Source organism: Phoxinus phoxinus (assembly GCF_949152265.1).
Source record: "Phoxinus phoxinus genome assembly, chromosome: 14".
Taxonomy (NCBI): Eukaryota; Metazoa; Chordata; class Actinopteri; order Cypriniformes; family Leuciscidae; genus Phoxinus; species Phoxinus phoxinus.
The window spans coordinates 7,788,318-7,799,999 of record NC_136889.1 but is presented as its reverse complement, the minus strand read 5'-3'; the positions used below and the strand labels follow the sequence as shown (position 1 = coordinate 7,799,999).

The following is an 11,682-nucleotide window of genomic DNA, read 5'->3' as shown; positions in this document are numbered from 1 at the left end:
ACATTAGCATAACTAATGCAAAGCTGCGCTATAACAAATAAATTAAAGGTCATTTATTATTTAACGTTGAAGGACCATCTTTCAAATGAAGGTTTACAAAAACACGGTTACATTGATAAATCAGGCAGTCATCGTTAAGGCCAAGCATTCATGAAGACACTTTTTGATGCAATTATTGAAATGTATCTTTTCAAATAATGTGTTTTTTCCCCCTAGCACAGTCCATATGGAATCAAATGGTTTAGTTGGTGTCAAAAGAGACAGCCAAATTCCAAATGAAATCCATCTGTTGTGTGGATTAATGTTAAAATACTTAGATTTAGATGAATTGCATATCATATTTAAATTAGTTATCATTTGCTGGTCAAAATTTTGTAAGGCCCTTTTTTATTTCTATAATAAATACTCGTGGCCTTCTAACCTTAAAAACTTTAATGTGGAATGATTTGTGGAACCAATTTAATAGGTAATTTACAAGTGGAGTAATTGCATTTAATAAGAAAATAAAAAAAAATAAGAAAGAAAGGCCACCTACCCTATTAAATATATTATCAGGGATTAAATACCACATAGAATCTGTTCCAAGCAATCATCTTTCCAAACAATTAATTTTAAATGTGTTGTTGTTAGTATCATCAAAATTCAGAACTTCAAAACAAAGAGTATTGTATTGTATTTATTATGTCTATGATACAGTAACAGTAGCCTATATACAGAATTTACATGATCCGTGATTTACATGATTACTCTTTACTTCCGTTCTCCACTCGTTACACAACACTTTTCAAAATAGTAGTCCCAATTCACGCATGAATACAACAAAATACAATAGCATTTGAGCGCTTTCAGATATTATGTGTAATTCTATTAATAACTAGATGCAGCAAAATCGTGTAAAACATCACAACATAAAGAACAAAGTAGCTGAAAGCAGTGCACCCCCCCCCCTTTTTTTTTTTTTTTTTTTTTTTACATGAACAACCTTAGAGATGCTTTAGCAGCCCCAAGAGGCCGGTGAATGCATTGCTCGTGCTCGTGAGTCATCGAGCTCTACAATCCAACTTACCTGAAAGTGAAATGAAAGACACTCAAACTCTCTGGAAACACAAAGAAACCCCTATGATTTTAGCAGAGTAAATGGCAACATGTTCTATATTCAAAATAGCTAATATGTTAAGCTAAATAGTTAAATAGCAATGTTTATTGCTACATGAATCAGAATTGTAACTCAAGTTCAACAATCATTTCTATGTAAATGAAGCACACTTTCGTTTTTTACCTTCATTGAAATGAAAGCCAGAAAGCAGTGCTATCACTGAATACTATTAAAATATTGAATTAAGTAAATTATTTAAAATAAAGCCAAACAAAATTATAAAGGTTAGATTTTATAAAAAAAATATTATATTTATTTAAACTCAAACAAAATGTCTTAACAATTAGGGTAACATTGGGTGAGATGCCCCCTTAAGATAAGTGTGCATTTACTTTTAAAATGTGTACTCTATTTAGATATACCATTTAGTATTAGATATACTATTTAGGTAGGTTTAGCATATGCCGTATGATGATGAAACATTTGCTATTTTAGCTGTAAAGAGAACAAAATGTAAAACAATTCAAAGAGGCCATCTTACCACTACTGAGGTTTTACCCCATCCACCCTAACTGAAATAAGTTTAAGTAAAAGAACTAGAATTACTATTAAAAAAAATCCTATTAAAAAAATAAATGATATTGTTTCCCTTATGTGATGTTCAGTACATATTCTAATGTATTTTATTCTACTGAATAATAAATAACAACAACAACAAATGTTTAAGGGTCTTTTTTATTTATTTTTTATGTCAAACGAGCAATGCGCAATAAAAAATATATATACCGTGCAAGGCACATCTGTTCTTGGCTGTTGATATTTACCGTCAGGCACCGATGGGACAGCCTGGGGTCCTTTGAGCAGGAGGCTATCGGCACGGCTGTGTTACATTACAGTCTCCTTCATTTCGCCCTCCAACTGGCCAGACCCTCCACATTGGCTCAGCGCTGGGAATAACTTCAGCAGGCGTACTTGAATAACTCCACTCCACTCATTTTGACAGGTAAGTCAGTGTGAGAAGCATGAATCATATATTACGGACATGTCAGCTTCGGAGTTGTTAATTTGCTTGCTTTTTACTTAGTGCTAGCGCATTAGCTCGGGTTAGCCGAATCACTCAGAGCTCGGACTATCGGCCTGTTCTAATGTCCCACAGGCAGAGACACGCAGCAGCACTCAGCCTGAGATCTGCCATAGCGTGACATGAGCTCGAGTCAGCAGCTTTACTGCCTCGGCTACAGTGTAGCTTTAATTGATCAGTGTGAGCTTCCGCAGACTGCCATGAGTGCAGCCTCAGTCACAGCACTAGAGCCGCTTGACCTGTCTCAAACAGATCCTTTTTGGTGATATTTTGTCTATGTTTAACTCTAGTTCGTGCTGTAAGTTACTTTTGTCTGGTTTTGTTCTAAGTGTTACGTTTGAACACCATGCGGGTTTCCTGCGGCTAGTTGAAATGGGGAAGGAGATCCGCAAATAGCCTTGCCCTTACTTTGCCCTTTCTCAAAACCCTGCTGAATTTATGATTAATCGATAAGATTCCTGCACGCACATTTCCCCCCTAGGCTTTCCGTTTTTTACGTTAGGACTAGTATGGAATTGTTTCTATGCTGGAAGAATATTTCATCTGCAGCTGTAATTTACTTCCTGCATAGAAACGCCGGTCATGTCTACAGGACCAGACATTCCTACTACATTACCTGTATGATAAAGGTCACAGTAATGGATTCTATTATGACATGAGAAATATTGAGCTCTTTTTGGAAATATAATTTTAGTCCATTTTCTAATCTGGTTGTCTCAGCATTATTTACAGTGCTTGCCAGCCATAATTGTACTGCTATTCTCCACCATTCTGGTTGGATTCTCCCCCCCCACCACCCCATGCTGATAAAGCCTGGGAGACTGGATTAGACCAGATTGGCCAGTCAGGGGAAATGGACACCATGAAATATATATTTTTAAATGTAATATTGTTTATTTATTATAAATGATTTATTATTATTTTTAAATTCATGTGACCTTGTGATCTTTAAAATAACTTCTCCCTCTTGCAGCGACTTCTCTGATGATGCGTTTACTGGCGTGAGGGCCGGACAACCTGTCACTCGCATGACATCACAGCAATAGCAAACCCCTAGTTTTTTTATTCCTTTTTTGTATGTCAAATATGGCTTTATAGGAACATAGGCTACATTATGGATAATTGGTCAAAAAATAAATCTGTTAAATCTGATTCTGTTGCATAAATTAATACATTCATTTACTTATTATTTTTAAAAAGTTTTAAAGTATTTTCGGTTTCGGTTTTCAGCCAAGTGCATCCTCCAGAAGTTTCGGTTTCGACCCAGAGTTCTCATTTCGGTGCATCCCTACATATTTCTAATGTGAGCACAGCTTTAACAGGGGTAGAAAAAAAAAATCATGTAATCAATGTCTACATCCTTTTGCACGCTGAGTTGTGTGATCTTTTTATTTATTTATTTGACATCTATTTGCATACTGCATTGTAGGTGGTCTCTTAATTGGAATTCCATGATGAAATGAATTGATCTCTTTGCATTTATTCAACCATTTCGACCAGTGGTGTCCAAACCTGCTCCTGAGGGGCCACTGTCCTGAATTTAGCTCCAATTTGCCTCAAACCTCCTTGATTATCTGGTTCAGGTGTGTTTAATTGGGTTTGGGGCTAAACTGTGCCGGACAGTGCCCTTCCAGGAGCAAAATTGGACACCCCTGATTTAGACAGCTTTTATACTGCACAGTTTCTGTGTTGTTCCTCATACACAGCCAATAGAAAACAGGCATTTGAACATTTGTTTTATGCAGTCCTTATACCAAAGACTAAAGCCTGCAGTTTTTCTAAGATGTTTCCACCCCTCACCTCATTCACATAATTGCTTCTCATGCTGACTCGCACACGTTCCACACTTGTAGGTCAGCGTGCAGTGCGTCACTTCCCGATGCAGTGACTCAGTTAGGTGTGGCCTGCTGTCAGTTCAGATTAGCTTGAGCAGAGCAGCTGCATTCAGGCTGGGGCGTTTATCAAACTGATATGACACTACGATTAACCATGGAAAGCTAGAGATACCGTAGACCACCCAAAACGTCCTAAAACTATTGAATGGCTCAGATCAATTGTTACCATTTAAATGTGTTGGTCTGCTGTATTCTGAACAGGTGTATTAATGTTATGATGTTCTCCTGACCCTCTAATTATTCCCATGTGTTTTTTTTTAAATAGTTAAAATGGCTGTTCCCCCAACATATGCTGATCTTGGCAAGTCTGCCAAAGACATCTTCAACAAAGGATATGGTAACGTTTTTAAAACTCCACTGCTTCATGTGACCAAATGACCATTAGTTTTCTCTTTTTCTCTGTAATCGTTTCCTTTGGTTTATTTTCTGAAAGGTTTCGGTATGGTGAAGCTCGATGTCAAGACAAAATCAAGCAGTGGAGTGGTAAGACTTTTATTTTCATTAAATATCTAACCATTACTTGTATCACTTCCTAATTGTTTAATTCAAAACACATTAGTTAATTCCATGTATATCATGTAGCCTATTCCTTATGTTGGCACTTAACGCATTTAACACAAAACCACTATGAGTTATTGGATCAAACAAAACGCCTGCTCCCTGAATATGATCTGAAATATTTCTCTTTCCTGTCTCTATAGGAATTTAAGACCTCTGGTTCCTCCAACACTGACACCAGCAAAGTGGTGGGCAGCCTGGAAACCAAATACAAGAGGTCTGAGTATGGTCTGACCTTCACAGAGAAGTGGAATACTGACAACACCCTGGGCACAGAGATCACCATTGAAGACCAGGTCTGAATGCAGTTTCATTCATTGAATGGTCCCCAATCACTGTGTATTTCTTTTAGTGTGGATGGTAATTTGGTTTGTCACTTTTTCCAGATTGCAAAGGGACTGAAGCTGACCTTTGACACAACCTTCTCACCAAACACAGGGTAAATAATTCCTTTTCTCCACTGGCTCCAAAGCTTCAGATTTGGATTGAAACACTGATTTATCTGTGCACTTGTGTAGTTGAGTCATGGGAGATGCTATATTGTCTCTCACGGTGGACTGTAAATCAATACTGTATTGAGCAATTCAAGTGCCGCCATGTGACAAAGGTAGCTGTTTTGTTGTGCATTGATGCATATCTCAAGGTTACTTTCACACAAGCTGGACCTCGCAGCCCTCATGTTCTGAGAACTGTAAATCGGTCAGGAGAGTGGCACCTGTCTGCTGTCATTAGGGTCTGTGCTCTCAGATGACAGTCGCGCTGACATGGCCTTCGCTGATGTATAGGCTCATGGGCTTTGTATCGTGTAGCAGAGGAGTGAAGAGCAGTGCGCCTGAGCAAGTTGTTGATTTATTCACCGTTATACATTGTTCAAAAGTTTGGGGTTATAAATAATAGACGTATAAATGTCTTTACTGTCATTTGTTATCAATTTAATGCATCCTTGCTGAATAAGTGTAAATAATAATTAAGAACACCACATTTTGAATGGTAGTGTATTTCACCAGCACTGCTGTTTGCTCTGTTTTATTGTGCAGACAATGCAAAATGGGCTGGTTTTTGCTAGCCTCAGTATAAGCTGTGACTTGAGCTTTAAGTTGTTTATAAATGGTGCAGTGAATGAAATGGTATGACCAAGGCATGACTTTATGTCCTTCACTATGGAATCTGGATTTGGATTGTCTTGAAATCAGATGCTTTTTTTTGGATCATGATGGAAGCAAATTATTATTTAACATTGTTGGCCTAAATAGATGATTTATGGTGCAGTCCCAATAAGGGTGTCAATCTCGATCATCGAATTAAAAAATGGAATCGACGATGCTGCCAGCTGCCACGCCCCCATGTCACGTTCGGTCGGCTTGTCAAGCGGAAAAAAACACGCGTGTTGAAATGCTGCGAGTCAACCTCCTCTGGGGGCCGCACACCCGACGAGAAGCACCGCGTCTATGACAACTCGAGGCATCGCACACACCGGACGAGAAGCGCCGCGTCGCGTCTATGACAACTCGAGGTATCGCACACCCGACGAGAAGCGCCGCGTCTATAACAACTCGAGGCATCGCACACACCGGACGAGAAGCGCCGCGTCGCGTCTATGACAACTCGAGGTATCGCACACCGGATGCGTGCACTTTCTCAGTTTATGACCTGCAATATTATGTTTAAGGACATTATGGAATTAAGATCATGTCTATATTATGAGGCTACTCTACAATTAAATACGTTGCTTAGTCTGCAGTCTGAAGCACTTTATCTCAGAGAGCGTCCGTTAACTGAATGTATCCTGAGAATCCGATAACATCAGCAATTTTCATTCAACCAGCTGATTTCTGTAAATTAATGTAAAACATGTAGGCCTATATTGCAGCACAGTGTGAAGTCACGAGACAAATAAATGTATATAAAATTGTGTATAAAATTGGATGTGAAAAGAAGGAAATGTTTTTTTTTTTTTTTCATAACACACTTCACTTTAATGTGTGTGAATTTCCCACACCGGGAGTAATTATTTGTTTGAATGTTCTATATTCTATGCAAAATGTTCTATTAAAGAAAACTTAGACAAAAAACATTTGTGTGTGTTGTAAAGTGGTTTGAAAAAATAAAATCGGAATCGGCTAAAATCGGTATCGGCAGGTCAAACTTGATGAAAAATCGGAAATCGGAATCGGCCTAGAAAATTGAAATCGGTGCATCTCTAAAAAATAGCTTAGAAAGTAGTAGTATATAAAATAAGTTTAAGTACTAAAATTACTAAAAGTTGAACTGAAATAAAAAGCTAAATAGAAAAACAACAAAAAAGATAAAAGCATAAACCTAAAGTTAAAAAATGAAAAATAAATGTAAATGACAGATGTAAACATAAAAGCAAATATAAATACTGTAATAGTATATCAATATTACTAAGAGGTGGTCTAGAATTTAGTTATTTGCAGCTTGATTTGGTATGTTGTCTAAAGCAGTGAAATTGATATTTATATTTTTAGTGTGGTTTTATTATCCAAATGCTTTCCAAGAGAACTGCATGGTTATTTCAAAATTATTTGTTACACAAATGTATCACTTGTTTGAAGGGAGGGAACATTAACAATCTAAACAGTTTATATTTCTGCAGATCAGAATTTTGGTTTGTCTAGTCAAAAGGCAAATAATCCATGTTTAAAAAAACATCTTGTAAACAAATGTAATTCCACTAAAGAGGATGCTAATTTGTTTATTTTCCTTCATGAACAGAAAAAAGAGTGGAAAAGTCAAGACTGCATACAAGCGCGAGTACGTCAACCTGGGCTGTGATGTTGACTTCGACTTTGCCGGCCCGACCATTCACGGCGCTGCAGTGGTGGGCTATGAGGGATGGCTCGCTGGTTACCAGATGTCCTTCGACACTGCTAAGTCCAAGATGACCCAGAACAACTTTGCTGTTGGCTACAAAACGGGAGACTTCCAGCTGCACACCAATGTGTAAGTCCTGAAGCGTCACTACATCATTCTAAGTGCATGTGACTTGGGCCTGGTTTATTTTAGTGGAGGGAAGTGTTGATCTAATGAGAAATTATGTTCACAGAGCTGACATGGAATTTTACTATGTTTTCGCTGGAATAATGCATATTTAGAGTTTCTTTAAATATGCCAGGCTATTGACAACCTGGACATATGAAAGGATTTTATTTTAAAATGTAAAATTATGAAATATTAAGAATTAACATTGAAGTCATGGGAACCTCTACAGTTAGGATACAAATTTTTTTTCATTGTTCTCGTCTCTAAAATATTTTGTCTAGTAATTATTCTTTGTGAGTGCACTCGCTGTAAAATCTGAATGGCAAAAAAAGCTCTTTGTAGAATTATCCTGAGTTAATGTGCATTTATAAATTATTCATTTATTGCAATTTAAAGGTGCAATGTGTAACTTGGCACTTGGTTAAACTAAAATGCATTAATTTTGTCTTCCTCCAGTAACGATGGCGCAGAGTTTGGTGGCTCCATCTACCAGAAAGTGAGTGATAAACTGGAGACAGCGGTGAATCTGGCCTGGACAGCAGGAAACAACAGCACTCGCTTCGGCATTGCTGCCAAGTATCAGCTGGACAAAGACGCCTCCATCTGTGTGAGTAAATCTTATTGCTTTTACAGAAATCACAAGCATTTGAACCCATAAAACAACATTTCTAAGGGGCCGTTTACACTACACCAATTTCAACTTAAAATGCAAAACTTTTTATGCATTTTTGCCATTCATTTACACGGCAACAACGTTTTGGGGGCCTGGAAACGCAAATGTGTTCAGTCTATAGGCACCTTGTTTCTTTACAAAGTGACATCGCCAACTACTGGCCTGGCAGCAGAATACAACATTTTAAGTCGTTTTCGCGGATCCGTGTGCGGGGATCGTTTTGACCGCGCTATCGTCTGTATGAGAAAAGTGCAAAGAAAAAATTCTGTTTTTATTACATCGTTGTTGTGTAAATGTACCCTAAATGTAATTTCTCCATAAATAGAAAAGGGTGTAGGGAGCATCGAAGTGTTTTTCATCATGACCTCTATATTTAGAGGAAATAGGTGTGTTTAAACTGGAATTACAGTAAGAGGACATAATGTATCCCACTTTCAATTGTTGATCAATAGTTCCAATTCACAGCCAAAGATGTGTGCTGATTGACCATGACAAAGTTTAATGCCGCTGTGATGCAAAAAGAAAGCCTCAGAGCCGCCTCTGATTTCCATTGGCCATCAGAGCAGACATATTTTAGTACAACTTTTATATCGATTCTTTACACAGAATTTGGCATCGACCCATTGCCAAAGATCTGTGCCTGTGTGCTGTTGATGACCAGATGGGCAACTCTGTGAACCGAAGTACAATTCATGAGGCGCTACTAAAAGTACCGCTTTTGTGTGAGAGACTGGAACTCAGGCTCCTCATGAATGTGTTTGTGATTTGAATGTTACATTTGGCTTTGCATGTTCATACTATGTCTTCAGAAATGAGTCAAAGTTTTCTCTCATTTCAACAGGCTAAAGTGAATAACACCAGCCTCGTCGGGGTTGGTTATACTCAGACTCTGAGACCAGGTACAGTCTTGCATTTCCTCTTTTATTCACACATGAGAATTTCTGTTAAAGGCATTGTTTTTTTTTATTCCTCACAATAGTTTATAGTTGGTATCTGTTCACTACAAAATATGCTTGATTCAGCTTTGGAGACATGAAACATTTGAATAATTTAGTGTTTATGTGGACTTCTGCATTTATGTAGTTGGGATGCTGTAAAACAGGGTTCCTCAAATCCTACAGAGTTTAGCTCTAACCCTGATCAAACTCACTTGCCTGTGATCTCAGTAACTGAAAACCGATTGGCTTGTCCAGGTGTGTTCGATTAGGGCTGGAACTAAACTCTGCAGATCAGGAACCCTGCTTTAAAGGTCCAGTGATTAAATCTGTGGTGGTTTTTCAGGCATCAAGTTGACCCTGTCGGCCCTGGTTGATGGAAAGAGCATCAATTCCGGTGGCCACAAGCTGGGCTTGGGCCTGGAGCTGGAGGCCTAAACCTGCTCCTGCTTAACATCAGGGACAAGGGAATATCAGAGAAATCTGGCCTTAAATCTAACTCCAACAGCAACCAGCAGGGGGGTTCAGGATGGGATGGGATGTGTGCAAAGGCTCATCAAAAGCGATCATGTCATGGTGTTTCTTTTTGTCCCCTTCTGGTCCAAATGCCCTTGTTTGTATCTGTTTGTAGTTGTTCTCTTATAGACATTCAGCTACAAATCAAGTTCTTCATCCGTCTCCAGCACTGCCGCAGTAATTCAATACTCTCTGGGACTGGGGGCATCTGTGGCTTCCTGTTGTTCTTTTCTCAGTTAGACGGTGGTGGGTTTGTGACAAAACTGTCCCTGATTTCATCATTTGTATTGTATCTGATATTCCTTAGTCGTCTGAATGCGATTTATGCAACTACTTAACTCTATATTAAAGGTTACCTGCTATTATTTAAATACTGTTATACCGTTTTCTTCTTTCCATGCACGCAAGGGCGAGCTTAAGCAGTTTACTTTTCCTTCGGCAGCCATCCAGAGTAACGGTTGTACATGAAGTCTGCCCTTGAACTGAGCAGTTTTTGGGTAGGCTAATGGGGAGATGAACGCTGGTGCTCCTGGTCTGGCATGGCTGGTCTTCTGTTTTCATTTGCAGCACAGACGACTCTCCGCAGCTCACCGTGAAGGTGGAACGGGTGGTTTGAGTTCAGTACCTTTTGCTCCCGGTGTTGCATTGACCCTGGTTCCCTGAGGCCAAGCTTTCACAATACCTCAGAGGTCCTTATATGTATGTTCAAACTTTTCAATAAACTATTTAAACACATGTTTGACACAGTTCTTCATGATTACAAAGCAAATGTGTTTTCCTAATATAAACTCTAGCTCAGGAATGTGTTAGCCGCCCAAAAATGGGCCTGCAAGTGTGTGTTCTAACAGGATTGTGGACCTGCAGCAGAGGAAAAAAATGCTAAATGTTCACAACCGGTTTGGAAGCAATTTTAACAGGCTTATTCACTTTTGAAAGGTAGAATAAAAGCTTCTTGTATCTTTTGAAGTTCAGTCCAAAATATTCAGTATTTGGGCAGATATTGTCACTTGGTAAAAACATTGTACACTGCTTGTTTTCACATCTGATATTCTTCACCTATTTCTATTGAACATAACTTGAATAAAATGGATGTTTTATATTCCTGTGTAATTAGGCGAATAAGGACAGGTTTAGTAGTTAAAAAAACATCCCACACTAAACTTAATGTGAGTTTATGATTACTGGGGCATACGATGCTATTGTGCATTTGAAACATTTTCAGTTTTCCTTCTCATTTTATGTAATCTACATAAGTGTCTGTCTTGAGTCTATACAATTCATGATAATAGTAATTTTATTATTTTGTAGGAGGTTTTTGAAAGTTATACGGTCTTTGCTCACCATCTTACACTGTTCAAATTTTTGGGGTCATAACGATTTTATTTAATGTTTTGTCTGTTATGCTCACCAAGGCTGCATTTATTTGCTTAAAAACAAAATGTATGAAATTGTATTAGTTTAAAATTGCTGTTTTCTCTTTTGATATTTTTTAAAGTGACATTTGTTCCTGTGATGGTAAAGCTAAATTTTGGCATCATTACTTCAGCCTTCAGTGTCACACGATCCTTCAGAAATCATTCTCATATTCTGATTTGCTGCCTAAGATTGGAGCATTTCTTACCGATATTGAAAACAGCTGTGCGGCTTAATTTTTGTGGAATCATACATTTTTTTATCAGAATTATTTTATGAATAGAAAGTTTGAAAGAACATTGTTTGAAATGGAAATATTTTGTAACATTACAAATATTACTGTCTTGACTGTCACTTTTGATCAATTTAATACATCCTTACTGACCCCAAACGTTTGAACAGTGTTTATATGGGACTTTGGAACCTGAAGCAAAACCATTTGAGAGCCACTGCTCCATAAACCTAATGTCAAACTCCTAGTTTCCAGCACTGAGACAGGCTTTGGTGATCTG

The 11,682-nt window shown here is 38.1% G+C and overlaps 1 protein-coding gene across 1 annotated transcript; it reads left to right on the top strand.

Annotated features, from left to right (window-relative positions):
- The first annotated feature begins 1,898 nt into the window (after positions 1–1,898).
- On the top strand, positions 1,899–10,492 carry vdac2 (voltage-dependent anion channel 2). The gene is made up of 9 exons (XM_079634146.1): positions 1,899–2,099; positions 4,338–4,409; positions 4,506–4,555; positions 4,774–4,926; positions 5,017–5,069; positions 7,367–7,594; positions 8,090–8,240; positions 9,148–9,205; positions 9,588–10,492. The coding sequence occupies exons 2-9, from the start codon at positions 4,343–4,345 to the stop codon at positions 9,677–9,679; spliced, it is 852 nt and encodes a 283-aa protein (XP_079490272.1). The 5' UTR covers positions 1,899–2,099; positions 4,338–4,342; the 3' UTR covers positions 9,680–10,492.
- The last annotated feature ends 1,190 nt before the right edge of the window (positions 10,493–11,682 follow it).